At 34.5% G+C, this 26,399-nt stretch overlaps 2 protein-coding genes across 4 annotated transcripts in view; one reads left to right on the top strand and one right to left on the bottom strand.

The window, feature by feature from the left end:
- The window catches only part of LOC149794209 (cilia- and flagella-associated protein 337-like), a 208,382-nt gene that overhangs the window by 99,238 nt on the left and 82,745 nt on the right, over positions 1 to 26,399 (top strand). Inside the window, exons 23-28 of the mRNA XM_089968319.1 lie at positions 851 to 1,016; positions 1,652 to 1,786; positions 2,510 to 2,661; positions 5,109 to 5,174; positions 15,545 to 15,656; positions 16,189 to 16,307. Of these exons, the coding sequence (XP_089824445.1) occupies positions 851 to 1,016; positions 1,652 to 1,786; positions 2,510 to 2,661; positions 5,109 to 5,174; positions 15,545 to 15,656; positions 16,189 to 16,307 (750 nt within the window). The remainder of the gene's footprint in view (positions 1 to 850; positions 1,017 to 1,651; positions 1,787 to 2,509; positions 2,662 to 5,108; positions 5,175 to 15,544; positions 15,657 to 16,188; positions 16,308 to 26,399) is intronic.
- LOC149794210 (uncharacterized) overlaps positions 19,936 to 26,399 on the bottom strand; it is a 39,046-nt gene continuing 32,582 nt past the window's right edge. For all 3 annotated transcript variants that reach the window (XM_089968317.1, XM_089968315.1, XM_089968316.1), the window contains exon 2: positions 19,936 to 25,893. In XM_089968317.1, the coding sequence (XP_089824443.1) occupies positions 22,538 to 24,607 (2,070 nt within the window). In that variant the 5' untranslated portion in view covers positions 24,608 to 25,893 and the 3' untranslated portion in view covers positions 19,936 to 22,537. The remainder of the gene's footprint in view (positions 25,894 to 26,399) is intronic.

The following is a 26,399-nucleotide window of genomic DNA, read 5'->3' as shown; positions in this document are numbered from 1 at the left end:
TTCATTGGATTGCTGTGAAACCTTTAATATGTTGTTTTGTCTGGAGACTTTAAATTAAGTAACATGACAAGGTAAAACCCAACAAGCATTCAAGTTTCTAAAATATCATTTTAATTAGCATTGTAGTTATTATGGATGCCTCACATATGCATTACGTATTATGATGGTTATCTAAAGATGAACATACTGGCCATTTACTGTACTTCCAATAGTTTTGTAGGAGTTATTTCACATTTTGATTTACAGATCTGTGCAGGGATTTCAGTCATATTTGTTTTTAATAAATGATCATCACAAGCCAGTGTACATACTGACAAACCATGGTGCTTTCATAATTTTGTAAGAGTTATTGTTCTTTTTGACTTATAACTGGAGCTAACTAGTCCCAAAGTTGTTTTCAAATGAGTCTGTAGTGCAGATTCACTTCCATCATGATGGTGAGAGTTGGGCTAGATAGGGATATATTATTGTAAGCAAATTGTTCACCATTCCACTTGTTGTTAATGGAAATACTTATGTCTGTACACAGGTTGCTTTCATGAATTCAATTCAGTGGAGTTTGCGTATAGTGTTACTACATTCTTCAGTTCCTTCCTGTTCTGTCCATTATCAATTTAATTTCCACTTAATAACTTTTGAAGGACTTTTGACCAGAATATTCTTTGTAGTAAAAACTCCATGTTATGTGCAATTTTCAATATATTTCAAAAATATTTGACCAGATTCTTTTACTGTTTGACTTAGATTTTGTCCTTGCATACCAGTATTTCTTCATGTCTCAGTATTGGCAGGGTATCCATGTTGTGTCTGCATGGTTCATCATGTAACATATCCAATATGTATTTTTCAGAATGAGTTTGGGTCTGCCATTGCTAAGCTGTTGTTCCTTGAAGCCAGGAAGGGGCACTCAGCAGGTGGGGGTGCCAATTTGGTGTCCTGTGGGGGAAATGGATGGGTTCGATTCTGGAATACTGCACACTGTCAGCTTGTGGCCGAGTTCATAGCACACCACCATGGTAATATATTGACAGTTGCAACGCACATTTTTTTTTTACCATTCCATTCCAGTTTTACTGTGCAACCCTTCATACAAAATTTAGACTTGTGTGCATTTGATGAAAACAAGAAATGGATTACTTCCTAGTGATATGACATTATCGCTGTTGACAATGTGAACTGCGGTATTGAAGCTTTTAAAAAAAATGTATTCAGTTCAACCTGCCCATGCCCTTTATGGACAGGTATCCTTTATACAAGGGTAAAAAAGGAGAGAATTATATGGTGTCCTTTAAGGCAGATTTTACTGTAACATATATCATAATGCTGCTGTTCCTTTTGTCTTTCATGTTCACCAAATCTTTGTAAGTGATGTTTAATTGATCAAGTGATATTTAAATACATTACACTAAACTTGTTATCTCCTCTTACTTGTGATCTCACTCAGAGTAAATTCAGGAAAGATAAACAACATAAAATATCTAATATTTATAGTGCTCATGTGACATATATAGCCATGTGATTATTAAATAGATAAAAGTTGTTTGAATCTTCAATGCAGATTGGATGATGCAAATTTTCCTGTAATTTATTTGCACTTTAAAATAGTAGACAGTCTGCTTGAAAAGCTGTGTGACTGTCTTCCTTCTTACAGCTGGTAGCATTCTGATGGCTACAGACAAGAAAAACCAGTTCCTCGTTACAGGGGATGTAGATGGACTCATCAAGGTCTGGAAAATAGTTGAATATGCCACTCGCCAGGTGGAAGAGCCAATTACAGACCAGCCACGTAAGTCTTTGCTGCTATAGTCATGAAACTACCTATTTCTTCATGTAACACATTTATTCCTGTACCTAAAGAAGGAGACAGTACATGTATCATTTCGTTCATAATGCCATTCTGTTCCTTCTTTGTGGAATGTATTTCAGAACACCTATTAAGTTGCTGTGACATGCTTATCAGTGGTTCGTTAATTCATGTCCAGACTGTAATTCAAATTCCCGTTAATCAGCTTTCGCTGTAGTTTCAAAGTTAGTACATGATGGGTTGGACATGTTATACATCAAGAGTGGCTCATTGTGACCCACTTTCCATGAGTAATTCATAATTGCGAAAAGATTTTGTCTCATACCACAAAAGAGGAGGTATCTATCATTGTTTACAAATTTTACCTATTTGACCACTCTTTGTGTCTTTTTTCAGTGTATGTCCATCTTAAACCTAATACAGGTGTCTCTAGTGCACATGTGCTAGTTTGGAAAATGACCCAGTTTTAATCCTACAGGTGTTGATGTCACTTTTTGAATACTTATCATGAGGCAGAGCATATCAGAATAAAAATTATCATGCTGTCCATGCATTGTCCTTCTGCCCATCCATCCATCCATCCATCCATCCATCCATCTGTTCCAACTATATTAACCAAATTTTGTAAATATCTTGCATCTTGGATAAGGAAGAACTCGGTTGATTTTAGGCCTTAAAGATGAACAGTTTATTTTTGTTTTACAGCCCATCAGTGCCAGTTCCATGCGCACCAAGATATGATTAACAGTCTGGAGATTTGTGAGAGAAATGAGCGCATTATCATCATCTCAGCTTCCTCGGACTGCAGCGTGGCAATGTGGGATGTCTATGGCAATAGGATTGGAGTGTTTGGGCAGGTAAATGGCAGTGTTTTCCTACTGTATTATCAGTGTGGCATTGTGAAATGTGTGTCTGAATAGAATTAGCCTTTTGGAGCAGGTATTTAGCAGTGTTTACTATTGTATCAGTGTGGTAATGTGGGATGTCTGTTTCAGTAGAATGGAGTTTTATGGGCAGTGTTTCTTATTGTATCATTGGTGTGGTATTGTGAAATATCTGTTTCAATAGAATTGGAGATTCAGGACAAGTAAGTGCCAGTGTTTTGGGCTGGTATGTGTCAGTATTTCCTATTGTATGATCTCTTATTATTATGTACCAACAGAACAATTTTGAATAGAATTGATGCAAAAAAAAGCAAGGAAAACTATTACCAAACTTTGTGAAAGACTTGCCTCTTTAGGATTGTGGTATTTGAAACCTAATCATTCATACTTGATGCTGCTGATGGACTGTTGTTTTAAAATGGGTTTAGATTCAGCACTAAAAGGATGGAAAAATAGTGTGGCTGACATGAAATAACGTCTTTCTTCAGAAAACTTCAAATGAAACCAGTTGGAATTATTGGTTTTCTAGCCATTTCAGTACTTAATAGCCTTAGTATATTTCTTTCCAATTAAGCTGTCCATCTACAAAGTGTCACAAATGAATAATAGATGTCTATGACTCTTAAAATGGCATTTCTTTCCTCGAGTTTGGTCATATTTGTTTTTCTCATCATTTTATATAGATTCCTTATGGATGATACTATAGTAGTTGTTTTTCTGGAAACAGGATCAGAGTTTCATGGGTTTGAGAACTAATCTTTCCATTTCACATTGTTCTTTTATTTGAAAACAATTTCTTAAAAGAAGTTAAATGATTAGGGAAATTCTTGATTAGAGAGACACCTGTTTATCTAACAAGCTTCTGATATGATTCAATCCCCTTGTGTCATAAAAAGAAAACATTAATTTTCAGGGTGGAGAAACAAACGTTTCCCAAAGATGGAAATAAGATTATTTTTCCTACCATTAAGGATGAATTATTTACTAAGGAAGATTGTAATTATTTCACTGTTTTTCCATGAAAAAGACTAACAAGAGTTCATTTGACCAAGTATGTTTCAGAAAAATTTGTGTAAAGAATTAACTTCCACAGAATGCTTCATCAGTCAGATTTTTAACACCTTTTTCAGGCGCTGTAGAGATTCTGATTGTTGGACAGTCTCTTAATTAATTCCTTAGAACAGTGGTTCCCAGCCTTTGGTCCACGGACCCTCAGGGCATATGGGGTTATTCCAAGCAGGCCATGAATAAACTGTCTAAATAATGTCTCACACATGCACTACTTTTTTTCAAAATGTATGTATTTGTTGCTGTGATGCATAAATGGGAGTTCAGTTACATTTGTTACTAAGTCCATAACAGTTTTTTTCTTATTAATTTTCACAATTAAGGGAACGTATTATGTACAACTGTTAGCATATGGGGGTCCACTAAATATTTTGAAGTTAAGAAGGGATCCTCATATTTTGGGAACCACTGCTTTAGAAGTAGCTTTACATTAATAACAGGTGGAGAAATATTAATGAATGCCAGATGATATAAACCACACACAGAATATGTGGGTAGGTGATAGACTGTTGTAATGTTAAATAGATGATCTTGCATCTGATTTGCTTAACTTTTTACAACTCTGGAGGCCATATTTTTTATCAAGCTTGAAGTATGGGATTGTACCATCAAGATTGTATATGGATTGATAATGAATGAGATCCATAATAAATCAATAATTCATAAATGTGGTAATCTTGCATATAATTGACTGCCCTGTTAGCACTCAGAAGGCCAGATTTCTGAATTAATTTTTATCTGACTTAGAATATCGTTCTTACATCATCAAGGTTTTGGACAGTTTCAATAATGAGCAAGACCCACACATTTTAATGTTTTGACTGTTACCACTCTGTTCTGGATGTTGTGTTTCCAATCTGATGATTAATTAGAATGTATGCATATATCATCATGATCGTGGAGAAGTTTGATAAGGAACAAGATATTAGATAATCTCTCTTGCTCTCAGTCTCTTCCTACATGTTTTATAGACATGTTAGTAGCACACGAGAACTTGATGTGAATTGATATTTTATTTTAGTTATTTTAATTTGTGATTACTTTATTAAAATTAAAATGTAGGAAAATGTGATAAATCTATTGTTGATTGCCAGATGATCTTCTAATTCCCACTTCATTTGTACAGTTTTGTGTTTTTACAGTATTTCTTCATCAACATACCACATTGAGAACATTAAAGCAGAAATTTAAGTGTAAATGAACTAAGACTAAATAAAAAAGAAACATAAATGGTTAAGTGTTATTTTGAAATAGTTTTGAAATATAAAATCAAGTAAAATGTTGACATTTTATGTTTCAGGATTTTCATCATTATTTTTATTATTTTTTATTTTTTTATTTTTGGGGGGCAGGAGGAGCACTGGAAAATTGAACCTTATGATCCAACACTTGAGATGGCACCAGAAAGAGAAGATGAGGTCAGATATGTATATTTTCCCATTGTTTATTGATGGTTTATTGTATGCCTCGCCATGTCTTATTATGGCTTTTGTCAATCTATCTTTTCATTAACATTTAATAGTCTGGTCCATAACTTTGTAATAAATGGATAGATTTTCATTAAAATTTGTGCAAGTGTATATTATAATGAAACATTTGTCTCCTAAAATTCCCATACCCCTCACACAAGGTCATGGCAAGGTCTTCATTTTTTTTCTTGTATCCCTGTCTGGAGTACAGCCTTTGAAATGTGCAAGATATTATGTTGTGACTTTGCCCAAGCATATACACCTCTCCCTCGACAACTTGCACACAATGGGGTCCACAAACATATACCACACTATAGGCGAGGTGCAAGTTGCCGAAGGACTTCCAAAAATTTAAAAACATCTCTTTGACTGTGAGAAAACTATTGAGGGGAGCGGCATTAAGGAACTGGGCTGTTTAATGACTGAATCCTCATTTTACAATCATGTCAATAATAATTTTTAAGAACACTCTTTTCCTGATGAAGTTGTGTGTTATTCCGTTTAAATAACATTTATTTTCAAAATGTCCAACATATGAAAGATTGTTCCAACTGGTTTCAACAACCATCATGTGTACGCGACAAATCTGTGTATTACGTCACTGCTTTTTGTTTTCTTTATATGTCTGGTTCCCTTAGTGGTGTTCAATAATACCCTGCCAAATCAATAGTCCAGAAGCAGGGAACTAGACTAACTGTTGATACACCACCAAACAAGATTCCTTTTTTTCTTCAAAAATATGTGGCAATTATTTTGTGAGACAATCATCTACGTCGAAACTAAATTTTTGAATTGTTCAATTAGTACAATATTGATGTGTGATTTCATTTGAAGTAATAATGAAATTTCTTATCATCCCTGAGGATATTTCTAAGTGCCAGTTCAATAATTTTCACAAACTTGCTTGCCCACAATGATCCGTATCTGTGAAATCAAGCTCTTTATTTTATGAAGTATTTCACTTGGCTGCCTTGTTATCTTTGATCACAGTTATGAAAGAGTCGGTTAATTTAAGGTAGTTTATGTTACATACACAATAACATTTATAACAGTGTTCGATTGATAAAATGAAGTGGATTCACCCGACATACGAACAGGACTGCTAGATTTTGTTTGTAGGATTTTCGTGCCATTTAAATTTTCTTTTATTCCACCTCCCTTTTTTTGATTCAAAAGATATAACTAACATGATAATACAAAGGAGGCCATCTTTTAATTCAATGCAGCAATACAACAAATACTTCTGCAAGTCAGTTATCAAAACACGGTCGGCACTTAATTAGGTTCTCAGAGAAACACTTGCGGACATAGCTGTTGCGGTAGAGTAACGCATTTTACGTTTAATTACAAGAGGACACATTGCATTTATGACAATTACACTTAAAAGGAACTAAATGATAAAGCTAGAACACAAGTTTCAATTGATACACTTATTTTAATTTGTATTTATTTATTAAAGTACTGCCTCCACTTGGCGTAAGTGACATTTTCATTGATCAAAATTTCCTTCCATATTGTTAATTGCTGTGTACTAGGAATGTCGTTTAGAAAGAAAATGTAAAACAATTGTATGAACTATTTTTAAATTTGATATTTTATAATGTTGATTAAAATTTCCAGGTCGTATCTACCGTTTTCGACAATATAAAGAGCAATACATCAGAGTTTCCGTTACCAATTTTGATCGTGATTTTCTTCAAGTTCAACAAATAGGGATCAATTTAGGGGGGTATTTTCTGGTTAAAAAACTTGGATCCACGCCTGACCCTGCATTATAAGTGGGTTTGTGAGTTATCAGGGCACGAGTTATCAAGGGAGTGGTGTATTATGTTTAGATGGCATGTCACATGCCATAGCCACATATCCTGCCCAAGGATATTGTAATGTCATCCCTGCTAGTAAGAGGGGTGGTTAATTGGGTTTGGCTGGCATTATCCAGAGGATGACCTCCCTCAATATTATAGCCCAGCGGGAGTGAAAGAAGAAGAGAATTTCAACAGAGAACTGAGCGAGAATACTGGGAAGAAATAAAACAATACAAGCCCCCTTTTGAAAGAAAACAACAAATTTAATCAGAACAAATTAATACTGGCAATTCCAATTCAAGTTGGATTATATAAGTAGAATTTAACAGGTGTGTCCAATTTGGATTTATGACATCATCATAACGAGAGGTGAAAAGAGCGCAATGTCCATGATTGATTGCATCACCTTCCTGTCTGACCGTTTATCAATGTCTCCTAGTTCATCCTTTCTAAACTCTATGTTCTGCCCCTTCATGGACTTCCTGGTTCATTTATTCTGACCTCATCCTTCTTTCTTTCTTTTCCCTGTACTCCTGTCTTCTGACTGTCTCGTCTTTCTCTCAGAAAGCCATTTCTTAAAGGACAAATTTGCCCCATAATTCTGTATACCCATGATCTAGAGATACATACAATTCACTTATGCTATTCAGAGTGTGTTGCTATCCACACACTGCATAAATTCTGACTTAGTACAGTAGGACATTGACCTTGCTTCCAATGGCAAGTCTTAAATTACCATGTGAACGTCCACCAAATATTACCGTATTATTTTACATATGCTACTACTTGTTCGATTACTGTTGCATGAAATTCAAACGAAATGTAACTCATTTTTTAACTCCAAGATTATCCAAGCATTACAGAATCAGATATAATTAGGTAATTGTTGTTAACTCACGATGATCTCTATTGTCCTAATAACAAAGGAAGTTATTTCATATAACCATATGAAATCCTACACATGTGAACATTTGGGTCACATGCAGTCAATTCTACCAATGAACTAATAACTGTATAATTAAAAGGTAAATGGCATAACAAATCTGGCAACAATGCTTTCCATGAAATTGCATAATAACTCTAGCATCAAAAATTTCCATGAAATTTAGTAAAATAAATTGCATAACATCTCTAGCATCAACACATTTTCATGAATTGAATAAATGATACATACTATGGAAACTTAGTCAAGCAAACACATTTACATAAAACAAACAATCAAATAATAAAATATTAAGTGAAACTAAAATTGCATTCCGTATCGCTGTTTCTTTCAGAACTTGTCCGTCCTAGCACTGAACATGCCTTTCTTTTTACGTGACAACCACCTGGTCCCTTTCTTTTTTCACGAGGAAAGCACTAATGTCTTTATGCCTTCCTGGAGTCAACTAAGTTTCCTCTTCTAAGAATTTTCCAGACTAAAGAATTTGGTCTAAGGTCGTCACTTTAAAGTCAGATTGCTCTAAAGTGTACATCCTAATTTATTCTAACCAGTCATAGGCGGTGGTCTCTAATCATTCCCAAAGAAATAATTCCTTTCATCAGGTTTAGACAGCTCATAATCTGTGAACAACAGTGCATGACAATTTCCCTTTGAAAATATAATAAGTGGACATAGGTTCCTACCAAGCAGTTAGGGTTGGTAGCTCAAATGTTTACTTTCTAAGGACCATGTCAAGATACCCCAGTCAATTTCACTTGGTCTGAATGCTGTCCCTTCAAAGTTTACACTGACATGGGGGAGATGCACGAAGAAAGATCAAAGTGACCCTTCACAAAGACTTTTCAAGCTTAAATGCAATAAGACTTTAATGCTCAATGCATCCAACTTTAACATTTTCCGTAATTCAAAATTCAACACTTCACAGATATATTATGATTAGATGGTATGTCACATGCCACAGTCACATAACCTGCCCAGGCATATAGTATGATTAGATGGCTTGTCACATACCATAGCCACCCTCCTGCACAAGGTAAAAATCACCACTAGGGAAAGTATAATGATAACTTTTATCTTTGTGTTAAGCATAACCTTTGAGCCACTGAAAATGCTTTGATGAAATTTTATCCAGTTGTACATCATGACTTGGCATTGTCTTGCATACCATAACCACAATTCCTGTTTCAAGAACAAATGAAAATATAAATCACTGACCTGTATTTAGTTACAAGTTTTGAACCAATGAACTTCACACAAGATAGTTTAATGAAACTATAGTCTGTTATATATATTGAATTGACAGTGTTATACTTGCTTATTCATGGTCAGTCTCAAAGTCAAAGTCCCATCAAGGGATAATGTAAGTTAATGCTCTGTTTTCTTGTCCATATTCATGGTCAGTCTCAAAGTCCCATCAAGGGATAATGTAAGTTAATGCTCTGTTTTCTTGTCCATGCTGTCACTTTTTAATGCCAACAGGTATTCTGATGAAATCTTACCTAGGCCCACATCTTTTCATACAATAATCAGGTTTCTAGCTCAGAGGTTGAGGTCATTAGTGGGAGAAATGTCAGTGATAGTACTTTTTTAAAACTTAACTGGACATAGACACAAGTTTGTTATGGCTATTCCTCCTAAACTGGTGGCCATCAGGAACATCTCGTTATCACAGCACCTCCTATTAACATGACACTAAAAGACTTGACATGATCCTAAATAAAAATGGCACTATTCTGACATCCAGTATGGCCACCATGACAGCAGTCTTAAAAATCTTTTATCACTTCTCCTGAATGGACAGTCACATTGACATAGATTTATAACCAAAAGACTTTTTTTGAAAGTTGATCCTTAACGAAGAGAATGACAGTGGTTGAGTGGCTACAATGTGGGTCTTATGAGAGCACAAAGGGGTGTGGATTCAGCTCAGGTCAGCCACCATGGTTGGTATGCCCACAGGCAATTTATTATATTCCAATTTCTGCAATGCTATGTAATATGCTTGCATTATCTGACACCAAACCAAAACCAAATCTAGATGAAAATGGTGCCACTCGGACATCAGATATGGCTGCTATGTTGGCTGTCATTAAAATCTTGTTATTTCTGCATCTTTGGATGGCATGGTCATGTTAGCATGGAGTTCTGACAGAAACGCTTCTTATCATATCTAGTGGGTCCTAATTGAAAATGGTACAATTCCGGCTTCCGAAGTAGGCACTGTGGCAGCCATTCTGAGTACTGCTCCATCTGAGCAAATGGTCATATTGATGTGGAGTTTTAACTAAAAGACTTCTTATGAGGACTAGTAGAATGTGCCAAATATTTAGTATGGCCACCGTCGTAGCCATCTTGAAAACCTTATTCTCATTAGTTGTATTTACATCAAGTTTTCACAGAGGGACTTCTTTTGATGTCTGCATGATCCTGTAAAAATGGTGATCCTTTGGCATCCAGTTAGACATCTTGAAAATCATATTAACGCTACTCCTCCTGAATGTTATAGCTTCAGTTTGGCCACCACAATGGCCATCTTGAAAATTCTTTTAACACTTCTCCTGAATTGATGTTCGTATTGTCGTGGGATTTTCATTAAAGTAATTCTTATGATGTCTATTATGTCTTTATGGATACAGTAGCCATCTTGAAAATCTGTAATCACTGCTTCTGTTGAATTGATAGCCTTACGTAAATGGGTTTTCATTGAAAGGCTTTATATGATATGTAGTTACTTCCATATTAAAATGGTGGTAATAAGACCTCCAATATGGCCACTCTTGTGAAGCTACTACTCAAGGACAGATGGTAATATAAACATGAGGTTTTCATTACAAGGCTTCCATTTACGTAAAGAAAGCAAAACAAAAATGTCACTGGCCATCTTGAAAATCTTGTTATGGCTACTCTTTATAGGGTGGTTGTATTGATGTGGGTTTTTTTTACTTCAATCCTTCTTACTGTAGTCCTAAATGAAAATGATGCCAATGTAATAACCCAACTTTTGAAAAATCTCATAGTACAATAAAAACCTGTCTTGAAAGACCACTGTTATGTGAGACCACCTGTCTTGAGTAACCTTATTCTCAATGCATAGATTTATTGATTTTATGGTATTATGACCTGTTATGAGAGACCACCTGTCTTGAAAGACCATATTTGTTTTGTAGAAGGGGTGGTCTTTCAAGACAGGTTCTACTGTAATTACTTTACCTAAACAGATGGCAATTCTGACATTTAAAAGGAAACACAAAACATTGTTCCTATATTAAGATAATGCAAAAATATTTGCCTTAATATAAATAATGGATATCTTTGTATGGCTACTTCTTGTGAACAGATAGTTGTATTGAAATGGAGTTTTCAGTAAATGCTGTCGTATTATATAGCTGGTTCTCAGTGAAAATGGTGCTAGTCTGATCTCTAACATGGCACAATAGTGATCCTCTCAAATATCTTGTCTGATCTCTAACATGGCACAATAGTGATCCTCTCAAATATCTTATCTGATCTCTAGCATGGCACAATAGTGATCCTCTCAAATATCTTGTCTGATCTCTAACATGGCACAGTAGTGACTATCTCAAATATCTTGTCTGATCTCTAACATGACACAGTAGTGGCCATCTCAAATATATTGCCTGATCTCTAACATGGCACAGTAGTGGCCATCTCAAATATCTTGTCTGATCTCTAACATGGCACAATAGTAACCCTCTCAAATATCTTGTCTGATCTCTAACATGGGACAGTAGTGGCCATCTCAAATATCTTGTCTGATCTCTAACATGGCATAACAGTGACCCTCTCAAATATCTTGTCTGATCTCTAACATGGCACAGTAGTGACTATCCCAAATATCTTGTCTGATCTCTAACATGGCACAGTAGTGGCCATCTCAAATATCTTGTCTGATCTCTAACCTGGCACAATAGTGACCCTCTCAAATATCTTGTCTGATCTCTAACATATCACAGTAGTGGGCATCTCAAACATCTTTTCTGATCTCTAACATGGCACAGTAGTGGTCATCTCAAATATCTTGTCTGATCTCTAACATGACACAGTAGTGGCCATCTCAAATATATTGCCTGATCTCTAACATGGCACAGTAGTGGCCATCTCAAATATCTTGTCTGATCTCTAACATGGCACAGTAGTGGCCATCTTAAATATCTTGTTATCTTTACTCTTCTTGCATGAGTGGTGGCATTAATGTGGGTTTTTGCAAAAACACTTTTTGAATTATTTAAATGGCTCAGAATGGAAATGGTGCAGATCTGACCACCAGCATATTCACACTTTTGTCCCAAGACTTAAGAAACGAAACAAATTTGTATTGCAGTTGTGCTTGTCCTCCCCCCACTGCACATTGCAATAAAATAGATAAATAAAATGCTTAATTGATAATAAAAAGAAAGAAACTAACCTTGTGTTGTTATCATTTATTTCTTTTTTCAACATGAGCATTAAAGAATAAAATATTTCCATGAAATCTGTATAAGTAGCATAGGCTTCCATACTGTAGCGTGTATCAACTGTGTCCGATACCACACACCACGTTGTTCATTGACATGAACATTGAGAAACAGTTGTGTGTGGTTGTGCTCAAAGGTTTGAACATGTTATCTGACTGAAAACCAGAGCCAGCAAAATCGCAAACAAGAGGGAAATAGTCAACCGATATCTTGAAGATGCCATTCACACATGACACAGTGTTGGGTGCAAAATAATAAAGATTGAATTATATCCAGGTCTACTGTATGACAGTATCTTGCAAATAAAAATCATCGTTTGAAACACATTCACTTGAGTGCAAGTGACAATCTTTTCACCAGCTTGGGTTACAAAATTATCCTTACTATTTACCCGCAGGCATCAATGCTCCTTTGTATTAATTGTAACCACATATGCCAAGAACATAGAAGCCCTGGTGGTGAATAAACATGACTAGCAGCGAGCAGTTAACTCCTTCTTTGAACCTACTGACACGAAATCAAAGACAAAAGGTTATTTTTTATTCTTACAAAGCAAGCTGATCACAGAAGCTGACTTTGGACACTTTTTTGTGTAAAGGATATCAATACAAAGGTTATTTTATTACAAAGCAAGCTGACATTGGAAGCTGATTATGGATTCTGTGAAGTGAGCCAAAAAAAATTTGTTGGAATAGACAAAGACAGCCTAGATATGGTTCCTATTCACCTGTATTCATGTGAATTTCAAAAATAAATTGAAACAATGGAACAAAATTTCAAGTGACACAATTTTGTGCTTTGTGCACAGATGTCGATGGCCCAGTGTCACCCAGAATATTTGGATAAAATAAAATCATGTGACGAATTCATGAAGGCCAGAAGCAAAGCAAATGATTTCACAAATGAGAGGGAAATAATCAATAGATATATTGAAGACAACTGCCATTCTTGCATGACATGGTGTTAGGTGCAAAATAGCCAAGATTGAATTATATCCAGGTCTACTGTATGACAGTATCTTGCAAATAAAAATCATTATTTGAAAACACATTCACTTGAGTGCAAGTGACAATCTTTTCACCAGCTTGGGTTACAAAATTATCCTTACTATTTACCCGCAGGCATCAATGCTCCTTTGTATTAATTGTAACCACAGATGCCAAGCACATAGAAGCCCTGGTGGTGAATAAACATGACTAGCAGCGAGCAGTTAACTCATTCTTTGAACCTACCGACAGGACATCAAAGACAAAGGTTATTTTTATTACAAAGCAAGCCGACTTTGGATCCTGAAGCCCGAATTATTTTAAAAGATATCTATACAAAGGTTTATTTATTGCAAAGTAAGCTGACCTAGGAAGCCGACTATGGAATCTTTTAAGTGTGCCAATGTTTTATTTTTATTTTTTGAATTTACAAAGATGGTTGAGATATGGAAGCTAAATTTGGTTCCTTTTCACCGGTATTCATGAAATTTTGAAAATAAAGTGAAACAATGGAACAGTTTTTGAAGTGACACAATATAGTGCTTCATGTGCAATTATCGATGATCCAGCATCACCCAAAAGATTTGGAGAAAATAAAATCATGTGATGAATTTGTGAAGGCCAAAAGAGAAACAGATCATTTTGCTGACAATATGATCATTAACATGGATGAAACTCCAGTGTACTTTGATCGCATTCCTGGATGGACTGATGATAAGATGGGGGTCAAAAGTTTGTGAATTACCAAGACTAGTGCTGATTTGAAAAATTCTGACTTTTGTCCTTGCAGTTTCCACTTCAGGTCATGTGTTGCCTCTAACAAATTTTCACGATATGAGAAAGCTAAGAAAAATATTCATGTGCCAAAAGATTGGATCATACGTGTGCAGGAGAAGGGTTGTGTTGATGAGATGCTGCTGCAATGGATTAAAGAGTTTTATCTCAAGTACAGTTTTATATTTTTTAAATAAATTTCAGTCAGAGGGCATTTTTCGACATGTAATTTTTGAATGATTTAAAAGGTGTCCCATAACTTACAACTCGTAAAAATTGATGTGTCCCAGAACATAGAGTGCACAAAAAAATTACTTTTAAAATTAATTTATGGTGTCCCAACAAATATGCTGTCCCAACATATACGGTAAATATGGTAGTTATATTCCAATCAACAAGTCAATTATCATCAATCTGACACTGATTTCAAAGCCAAAAATCTTGACTCAAGTATGTTGCTGTACTGGCTTGTAATCATAATAACGTAAACAAGTTTGAATGGAATTGTTTCAAAACCCAGTTTGTGGATATATTAGTAAAATACCCTGAGTGATGACACTAAGTACCTAGAGTGTTTTCTTTTCTTCAAAATATTAAATATAGATTTAGCCAAAGTTTGTAAGTGGATATATCTTGACATTGTTTGAGACAAGTTGAATTATTTTCTACCCTTGATATCAATTCAATATGAAAGGTCGTGACAAATAATCTTGTACTGCACTTACATTGGTGTCCTGTGAGCATGTTTACAACAGAAATGGAAGAAAATATTTCTGTTACTAAATTTGAAATATTGGGAATTGCCAAGAACAAAAGAAATAGATTCCGTTCTCAGGTGTCTAAAAGAATAATTGGAGAGAAGAAAAACTCCTCTTGGATCATTAGAATTCTTGTAAGACGCATTATCAGTCTCTTCGAAGGGCTCTTATTTTAGGCTGCGTGTATCTTTATAAGGTAAAGGAGACTTGAATATATGGCCAAAAAACTGCTAACCAGGAAATTTTGCATTGGGTTTTCAAATGAAACTTTACCCAAGTCAAGTAGCTTGTAATTATTACATGATATTTTTTTATATACTTGAAGTTATTAAATTTGTGAGTTTACAAATTACATCCAGTCTCTGTCTCATTGCACATATGGAAAACAGAAAACTTACATGGTGCCAGTTAATCAATTTTGGGAGCAATTTTCATGACCATGTTTTTTTCAAAATTAAAACATTGTGAGAATTTAAGAGATTAGTTAAAAAATAATTCATGGTTCATTTGTCAGTGAAGACATAATGTACCAAATTTGAAAATGTATATCCTAAGGCCTAGATATAATTTTCTAACAGGAGAAACTAGATGAGGAGAAGACCGAGATAATAACTGATGATGACAGTCAATGGGAGCCAGATGATGATCCTCTTGGTACCAGATACAACACTTGGGCAAGCACCATTCTTGGTGAGTGTGCAAATACACACACATGCATGAATACACTCTAACAAATACTTTTTTAAACCCCCTGCTGGCTTGGGATATAGAATACACACAGTGTGGCTTCTCCATGTTAGTAGAGGAAACTAAAAGAGGTAGGAGCCAAATTAGTGGAATAATTAGCATGCTATACTCATATCCAAAAAGTTTGGGTTTTTTTGTGGTGTCGGGTCATCTTCAAAGGGAGATAATTCTGGGTTTGGGGCATTAAGACCCCGAAAATAAACATAGTAACAGTGTTTTGAGATTAAATGTTCTGAAAATTATTTGGGCAAGAAAACTGACAGCAGTCTTTTTGTATGTGATTTGAATATAATTTGTGTGTGACCAGTCATATATCTATGGCTCACAATATTTTGCATGTATTGGCGAAAGTGGGACCAAGTTAGAGCCTGAATTTGTCTCTTGAAAAGTTTAAAAACACAATACATGATCACTCACAGAATCTTGAATAAAATCTTCAATATTCAGGATATGTTAAGTCCATTTTAAACTATAGGAAAGGACTACCAGGAACTGAGGAGTAATAAGCGAGAAAGACGGCAGCCAGGGACCATTCCTGACTTACCCTACCTCCACTGGGAGAAAACAGGACAAGCACCTGCTGGCCCTTACTCAGTATGTATAACATTTATTATATGATAATCTGCCCTGCTACATCCCACATTTTACAGTTGGAAATATATATATACACACACAAAATGCCCCTCCCATTTACCATAGAGTTGGCATATAGTTTTAACTCTATTTGATGGTCCCATCCCAGCCACCCGACCATTGAGTAATTCAGTTTCGTTTCATGAACATTTTGGATTCAGTCTGATCTGGCATTGGGTTTTATATTATAATGAGTTCAATCAAGTTTGATTTTCTCATATTTCCATCAAAATATGATGGAGATACTGCTCTTGTATGACTCAGTAGTTTGCCCTTGCATCATGAGTTCCATTTCTACTCATAAATATTTCATTGACTTTATGGATTAAAACCAAATTTAGTATGTAAAGTTTGATTTTGATTTATTTATATCAGAATTTTACAGTTATGGCTCTTGTTTGCTCTCGTATCATGAATTCTATTTCAGCTTAGTAATTCTTGATGGACCAACTTTAGGATACTGTCTTATATTAAGAAGAAGTCATTAAAGTCAATTTATATTAAAATTTGATGACGTTGTGGCCCTTATTTTTTCTTGCATTACAGATTTTATTTCCACATAGTAACTTTTGATGCACTTCATAAATAAAAAGACACTTAATATTAGTATGTGGATTTACATTGAAGAAAAGTATGTCAGATTTAATACTGATCTGTTTTTTTTACAGAGTTATGATCCTTGTTGGCTCTTTGTATCATTAATTCTATTTCCACTCAGTAATTTTAGATGGACTTCACAGATTAAAATTTAGTACAAAATTTTGTATTGAGGAAAGTTTCTTTCATTTTAATGTGTTCATGGCAAAATTTGACTTAGTTATGTAGAACTTAGCCCTTACATCATGAATTCTATTTTGATTTGAAAATCTTAAGATTGTCTCGTGGATTTAAGCCCAGTTTAAGATTCATGGTTTATATTGAGAGGACCTTGATCAAGTTTGATTTAAAATATTTGCCTCAGAATTTTATGCAGTACAGTCCCTATTTGACCATAAAGTTTGTTCTTGCATCATGAATTCCCATTCCACTTTTTAATTTTTAAAAAAATCCTTTTGACTGAAACCAAATATTGTACAGATCTTTGTATTGAAAAGATCCATATGAATTTTGATTTTCACATGATTTTGTACAGACTTTCCTGATGTAGAGAAATATGACAACCAAGATGGCTTCAACAATGCTATAATGATGAAAGTATCAAGTTTCGCCTACTCCTCTTGAAATATTTCTAGTTTTGTACCATATATATTTCCAAGTGACCAATTCTACTTCGCTACCACCTACATTTTCAACTGGCCATTTCTAGCTTATACCACATAAATTTTCAGCTATTTCTTGTTTTATACAACATACATTTTCAAATGACTGTTTCTAGTTTATACCACATAGAGTTTCATCTTAACATTTCAAATTTATAACACATACATTTTCAACTTACCATTTCAAGTTTATAACATATACATTTTCATCTGATCATATGATCTGTAATTATTGGAACACTTTTTCTGAAGTATCTTGTTTTGGGTGTAGAGGTAATTCTGGGTAAAAACAAACTGTTATTTATGATTTACAACTAATTCTCAAGTTCAGATGTGCAAAGTTACCATGTATATTAAATCCTCTACAGAAAAACAAAAGGAGGGGGTCATAGCTGCTAATTTAGATGATTTATCAGGCAGTCCTAGTTTTTAGCTCTATATGTCACTGATTGCATGAGATTATGGGATGACCTGTTGTATATCATCCATTGATTCATTAGCACAAGTTTGTTATTGCTACAGCTTTAAACTTCCTGGAGGATTGCCATGAAACTTTACACACACATTCATCACATTGTCTAGCTAGTCCTGTATGAAAGGGGTGTGCCTTGGACATTCAGTATGGTTTCTACAGTGGCCAATTCTTGAACTCTTGATATCACTACTCTTTCCTAAACAGGAATTCATATCAGCATGGGATTTGTACAAGAAGACTTCTTATGATGATTGGTCTTAAACGAAATTAGTACTGCCTGGATATCTAATAAGGCCAACACAGTGGCCATCTTGAAAATTAAATTATTACTTCTCATTCTGGAAAGATGGTTATATCAAAAATTTGATTTTCACTCAGGTACTTATCAAGGAGTCTACTTGGTCTTGTAGAAAGAAACCACCACTGATCTAATGTCCGATATGGCTGCCATGGCAGCCATCTTGAAAATCTTCATATCAGTATTTCTCCAGATTGGAAAGTCATATTAACACTGTGATTTTCACCAGAAGGCTTCTTATGATGTCTTCTTAGTCTTAAATAAAAATGGTAGTAGACTCTTGTATTGACGATTTCCCGAAGTAGTTGGAATTCAAGCACTCATGGTCATCATTTAGAGGAGTTATGGCCCTTGAATGCCTCTCCTCTCCTTATACATTTACTCAGTTGAAGACCATAAGTAAATAAACAAATTATAGTGAGTGGGTACCATTGAAATGCAACCATCACTAATAAATCATGTTTATCCAATTATAAACTACACCCAACTGAAACAAGTGACAACTCAGATCTTCTGTCCCAGAATGAACCAGGAACTCAAGGTATATGATGTTTGCTTGCAATCATAAATACAGTCAGCTGCATAGACCTCAATCTGCAAAGGCCCAATACAAGAGCAGGTCTAGAGATCATGGATCTTTAGTTTGAGTTTAAGATTGAGCTTCATTATTAGTGAATCAGAACTTATCTTTCAACTGTAAGGTTGCTTGTGATAAGGTCTGTGCTTCAGAGTCGTATGATTTCTATATCAGGTCAAGGTTTATGCCAGTCAAAGCATGTATGTATCAGCAAATACAGCACATAAAACTTTGATTGTGGACTGTTGAAATAGGCACATATAGAACCAGGTCTCTCGTTTTCTCTAATTCTGTTATTATACTTGAAAATGTATTGAGCCATGAAGTGAAAAAAAATTCTCTTCAAAGAGTATGATGTCACTGTAAGAAAATATCATGCAAAGGATTAACTGGCATAAAAACGTTTTGCTGTGCATTTCACATTTCTATCTCTGTTAATATCCGTGATATTTGCATGAAACAAATTGTATTATATGCTGAAATAGAACTCATTTTTAAATACTCAAAACATAAATCTTATGCAGAAAGCGATGTTTTCTCATGCTGCAGTTCATATATTATTATTTCTGTCCTAGCAACAAGGTCTTGTAGAAGTTGGTTTCTTGCCTTTTTGTTGTTTGATATTGATGTCACTGGACTGCATTGTTATTGCTTTGTTGTACATTTTTTCTGCAAAAATGCAAGACAGCTGGTGCAAGATGTAAATTAATCCAAATACCAATTAATTAACATGCAATCATTTTGAGGCAGATTAGGCTGGAAAGGGATGCAAATGAATCCAAATACCAGTTACTATACAATCATTTTGAGACAGTTAAAGCTGGAAAGGGATATAAATGAATCCAAACACCAATTATTATGCAGTTAATTTGAGACAGTTTAGGCTTGAAAGAGTTGTAAATGAATCCAAATACCAATTACTGTGCAATCATTTTGAGACAGTTAAGGCTGGAAAGGGATGTAAATATGTCAAAATGTCATTTATTAAGCAATCATTTTTATTTACAGAATTTGACAAATTTTTATTGCAAGTAGATCATAATAAAAATTATGTTGCAGAACAGTTATGGACAATAATTCCAGAACAATAAAGATCTGGGAATTAGCAAATGATTTAAATACGTTTTTGTACTCCTCTTGATTTGTAGCTATACTGGTCATAGACTAGAAGAGCTTATGGGATGGTGTGTAACTTTTATGTCTGATATCTGATAGCACAAGTTCGCTATCACTGCTTCTCCTAACTACTTGGAGGATTGCCATGAAATGTAACACTTAAAAAACTAAAATGTTTGATCCCACAAAAAGAATTAAGTTTTGTGGGAAATTTCATTAATGAAGTTGATTAATCAATACAGTAAGTTCCCACCCCACCCCCAATTTCATCACATAAACACAATTAATGATATGTAAAATTAATTCAGTATAAAATGAAATAATACCATTTTTTGAAACCAGTTGATTTAGATTGTCTTTTTCGATTTCTATATTTCTTGATAAATTTATACATGTTAATACCTATACTTTTACCTACAGTACAACTTTCAAAGATCAAAGTGCTGTTGGGCTAGAATGTTAGTCTAAGTTGTTTATGGACTATATATACAGAAAATTATTGTACATGTGGCTTTGACATTTTGTTTGTTTAGTCTCCATGCCTTGGCAATTCATTTGTTCAGTCTCTAGACTCAGTCAGTCTAAAGGATTGGTACTTAAGAGAAACAAAATCTGACATAAGGCTTTCATGCTGGTATTTAAGCTGGGACTTAGCTGGGAATTTTTTTAATGAACAAACTATGAGAGTGCTAGGGAGGAGAAGGGGGGGGGGTACTTCCTAGAAATTTTAAACATGGTATCTTGATTTTACACATCAAGCATGTTCGTTTTGTATGCATAGCAACACCGCTGTTTTGTATGCATATCAATACCATTGTTAAGTGATTGATGTTTTTGAGTTCACAACAGGTTTAATTGATAATTCTGTTGTGCAGCAGATTTTGCTATCATTGATATTCAGGCAGACTTAACGCTTTTTAGGTACACCACTCCCTCAATAACTCATGCCCTGATAACTCGGGAAACACACTTATAACACGGGGTCAGGCATGGGTCCCATTTTTTAAACCAGAAAATACCCCAAAAATTGATCCCTATTTGTTGAACTTTAAGAAAACTGCGATCAAAATTGGTAACGTAAACTTTGATGTATCGCTCGTTTTATCGTCAAAGACGGTAGATAGGACCTGAAAATTTTAATCAGCACTATGAAATATCACATTTAAAAATAGGTCATACAATTTTTTATATTTTCTTTCCAAACGACATTCCTAGTACACCGCATTTAACGATATGTAAGGAAATTTTGATCAATGAAAATGTCACTTACACCTAGTGGAGGCAGTACTTTCATAAATAAATACAAATTAAATAATTTTTTTATCAATTGAAATTTGTGTTCTAGTTCTTTCCTTTAGATCTTTTTAAGTGTAATCATCATATATGCAATTGTCCTCTTGTACTTAAATGTAAAATGTGTCAATCTACTGTAACAGCTATGTATGCAAGCATTTCTCTGAGAACCTAAGCTGGCCTCCTTTGTATTATCAAATTAATTATGTTTTTTGAATCAGATAAAGGAGGTGAAATAAAAGTAAAATTAAAAGGCACAAAAATCCTACAAAACTTAAAACCTAGTGGCCCTGGTCGTATGTTGGGTGAACTCACTTCATTTGATCAACTGAACACTTATAAATGTTATTGTGTTGTAACACAAACTACCTTAAATTAACCGACTCTTTCATAACTGTGATCAAAGATAACAAGGCAGCCAAGCGAAATGAATACCAGTACTTCGTAAAATAAAGAGCTTGATTTCACAGATACAGACCATTTTGGGTAAGTGAATTTCAGAGAATTCTTGAACTGGCACTTAGAGATATCCTCAAGGATGATAAGAAGTTTCTTTATTACTTCCAATGGAATCATGACATCAATATTGTACTAATTGAACAATACTCAAATTGAGTTTTGATGTAGACGATTGTCTCATTAAATAAAAGTTGCATGTTTTTGTTAAAAAGGAATCTTGTTTGGTGGTGTATCAACAGTTAGTCTAGTTCCCTGCTCTGTGGACTCCCAATCTGGCAGGATAATATTAAACAACCACTACGGGAACCTGACTCATCAAGAAAACAAAAAGCAGGGATGTAATACACAGATTTTTTCACATACACATGATGGTTGTTGAAACCCGTTGGAATGATCTTTCTTTATTTTGGACATTTTGAAAACAAATGTTATTTAAACAGAATAACGGACAACTTCATCAGAAAAAGCTCATTATTAAAGTTATTGTCGACGTGATTGTACAATGAGGATTCAGTCAATAAACAGCCCAGTTCCCTAACACCACTCCCCCACCCCCCATGGTTTTCTTGATGTCAAAGCAATTTTTTTCAATTTTTAGAGGTTTATCGGTAACTCGCACCTCGCTTATAGTGCGGTCTATGTTTGTGGACCCCGTTTGCACAAGTTATTGAGGGAGAGGTGTAGATAGATACATAGAGAGAAAAATGTATATTATTAGAAATAGGGTAGTTCTTGATAGATTGTATGTGACCTTGGCATGGGACAATTTCTACTGCTTGTCCAAATCAGAGTTAAATTATCTGGATTAATTTCATGAGAAGTTATAACATAACTTCTGTATGCACAAGGATTAAACTTCACAAAAACATTGTTAAATCCTCTAAGGCGTTTTGGTATGATTCTCAACTGCTTTAAACATAAAGCAACATAAACATCCTCCAAATAGAAAAATGGAATGTTTTTGGAGACCTGAACAACTTCTTTAGCCGTATCCCTACTCATTACATATCCTGTTCCAGAGCACATGGGGGGAAATCTTGAGTTGCTGTACATTTGATAAGAAACATACCACTTAGAATTCTTGTTTCGGTGTGGTGACGATTCAGCCCAGCAAAATCCTCCCATGAACTTTGTTGGTTTAGCATCTTTTAGAAACATTGGAAGTAACTCTGTATTAACATACATGTCATCATCAGTTTTCATGATAAATTCGGCCAGAGCACAATTATCAACGGCCCATTTCAGCCCCATCATAGTTTTATAGGTGAGATTTGCATAGGAATCTGTAAAGTTGGCCAATAATAAATCATGATATTGCTCATGTTCATTGCTTATAGCATTCATGATTTCAGTATTTGAACCATTGTTCATTCCAAGAAGAAAAACACAGCCTAGGTTTGTGCCAGAATTATGACAGAATGATCCCCATGTTTCCCTGATCACATTCCTTGCTTCGAAATTTCTAGGTGTAGAAGAAATCAGTAGAAGAATTTTGACATGTCTGGGTCCAGTACACACAGCTTTGGGGTTAAGGTAATACATGTAATGCTGGTTAAAACAGTCATTACAGTCATCGGGTCTCATTGTAGAATCCATTTGCAAAGCTGTGCCATAGTTTTTATTTGAATTATATAAACTTTTAAAGGCATCATTTTTCATAAGGTTTCTATATTCTTCCATCCTATCCTTTTTAGCAAGATTATTGAAGTAAAGTAAATTTTTACTCTTATCCAAAGGATATTGAGGAATATTTGTCTCTGGTAAATATCTATTTTCTTGACGCAATTTATATTTATCCAGAATTCTGTTTGTCTTTAAATTTCTGTCTTTTGACATTAGTGATTGAAATGGAAGACTCAATTTTGTGGTTTTATTACTGGGCTTGGAAGATGATGTTAACATGGTGTCCATACTGTTGGAAGATTTAGGCATGGTTATATTTGCTGCTGTTGAATTATTTCCCATAGAATTTGAAAACTTTGAAACCTTTGTAAAGCTTGAATTCTTTTCGTGTTGATTAGTCACATCACTTTTGACCTCTAAGTGACCATTAGCTGCATCGGCAGGACCAGATGTTGACCAGCTTTGGGCATTTTGTACAAAACTTTTTTCAGTGTTATTCATCCCAGAATTACTGTTCTCGTTCGTTGTTAAATCTGAGAACCCTTTCTCTACCCTGTCTGATTGAAATATAGAAGGAAGTATCTCTGCGTAGTTGGTTAGCATTTGCTCAGAGTTTTCCACAGAAGAAATCAAATTTTTGTCCTCATGACTTTGTGCATCAAATGACCTAGATCCTTTTTTCTGCCATGACCTGGGATCTTCCTGAAATTCCAAGTTGATACTTTCCATAAGATTCAAGCCATTGTCATGCTTACTCATTTGAATGCGTGCATTGAATTCATTAAAGCCTGTAGGTTCTCTCAAATCATAACTGTCAGCAGTTTTAATGATTTTTATCTTTGGGCTGCTTGGACCATCCATTACAGCTTTGTTTGAATTTGTATGATGCATCTCTAAAGTGGCAGTGTCAAGGATACGAGATATGTTGATGCGTTGTTGGTCATTGGAAGCTCTGTCTTGACTCTTGCTCATGGATGCCAGCATTCGGTTAGAGAATCCGGGCTTTCGATTGCTCAGTTGTGTTACCCTGATGGAAATATTGTTGGCTGAGATACTTGCATTTTGGTATGATATATAAAAAATTACAGTGCCCATAGAAAAAGCCACTAAGAAAAAGTAAACCTTTGTTTTTGGAAGTCGCATTTTCAACATCTCTTTCATTCTTTTATTCTTGGCAATGAAGCAAAGCACTTGTGAAGAAACAGTAAGAAGCTTGTTAGAGTGTATAGTTCAAAGTTACCTCAAAATTCATCCCTTTTGTACTGTAAACTTGTGATTTTTTTCAAAAGTCAATTTTTATTTATATGACATTTTATCCTTGTCTGCTCTGAAGTTAAAATTCTGATTTCTTCTTTCCTTATAATCCTGCTTTCTACTTCCACTTAAAATAATCTTAAGATTGTGCTTTAATTAATTCTGTGTCTTGAGTTAAAATTGAGTTTCTCACTTTGAAATCCTCATCTCAGCTTGAACAAAGAATCTGGCTTTCAATTCAATTCAAAACTTTGTTTTCCTTTTGGTTATAAAATCCCTGTTCTCAGTTCAAAATCATTATCTCAGCTTCTGGGTTCTAAAATCCTGGTCCTCAGTTTTAAATCCCAATTTCTACTTTGTGATGCATAATTTTAAAAATTTAACAATACGAGATGATCATATAAAATGAAAAGTTGGTAGACATAACATATTCACAGTATTCATGCAGATGAAAACTCTCCAGTAATTCACATCATTTATGTGGACATCAACGTATTGGATTTCCTGTATTTTTAATCTAACTTGGAAACATGAAGTATATCCAGAAGTTGAATAAACAAATTAAGTCTTTCTTCCATAATATTTCCCCTCCATAAAAGAATTGCAGTACTGAAACACAGCACACCAAGCCCATGTGTAAGTTCTGTTTGACAAATATTTGTGCCTTTCAGTATAAGTGATATTTAGATATAGGTCACCTGCACAAGTAGATAAGCCAGTGTCATTGATACAGGAGTCAATAAGCCCACTTTTTATTGACTTATGTAGTTTGTTTGTTCCTTATTTTATTTTATCACATATTGTCAGCTAGTCATGATGCATAGAAGATAATATCTGTATGTACACAGGAAAAATGAACAAATAACAGTTTGAAACATGGTAGTTGTACATGGGTCTTGGTTTTTCATTTGATGTTTAATTTGCTATTTTTGGGTTATCTTTGTATTACTCTTATCTTGTACTTTCCATTAGGCAGCAATTTGCTTTCTTAAAAGCTTGATAAATCAAAAAATCTTATGCAAAATATATTTTTTTAAATCAGTTTTTGTTATTTGTTCTGTTCGTCTTTTTTCTCCAATTCCCATCAATTATTTTTTCTATATGTCTTTTTTCTCCATTTCCTGGCAATTATTTTTGTATAATCAATGATGGTTGAGTTTTAATCTCAGTTCTTTTTCCTCCAAGACTGCTGTCTGAAAGAAAAAACAAATTTGTATTAGTGGATCACAAATTTTAAATGCAAATAGATTTGTATTTAAAAAACAAATAAGTGCCAATTTTGTGGACCAAAACCTCCAAAACCTCCAAAATCCTAAAAGCTCTAAAGCATTTTAAAAGTTGTTGCAGTAGAATGACACTTAAAAGCAGATCAATTACCTATGCATACATAATGTACATACATACCAAATTTCATTTGTCTACCTCAGGTGATTTTTTATTTTTCATGTTTCTTCATGCTACATGAAAAAAGTATTTTATTTTTTAAAAAGTCTCAATCCCAAAAGTTAAAAAAAAATGTTACAAATTTAATTTCACTCTAATGGCCTGAAAAACTTGTAAGTTCATTTACTTAAGAATACCATTATGTCCACCAAATTGCATTCCTCAGTCTCAAGTCATTTTCTACGATATTGCCAACAGATATTTTGTCCAAACAGTCCTGAAAATGTTTAAAAATATGTAAACAATGAAATGGCTT

This window comes from Sinohyriopsis cumingii, chromosome 8 (assembly GCF_028554795.1).
Source record: "Sinohyriopsis cumingii isolate HCF-2022 chromosome 8, ASM2855479v2, whole genome shotgun sequence".
Classification (NCBI taxonomy): Eukaryota; Metazoa; Mollusca; class Bivalvia; order Unionida; family Unionidae; genus Sinohyriopsis; species Sinohyriopsis cumingii.
Note: the sequence above shows the minus strand (reverse complement) of the source record. Positions and strands in the feature narration are given on the sequence as shown.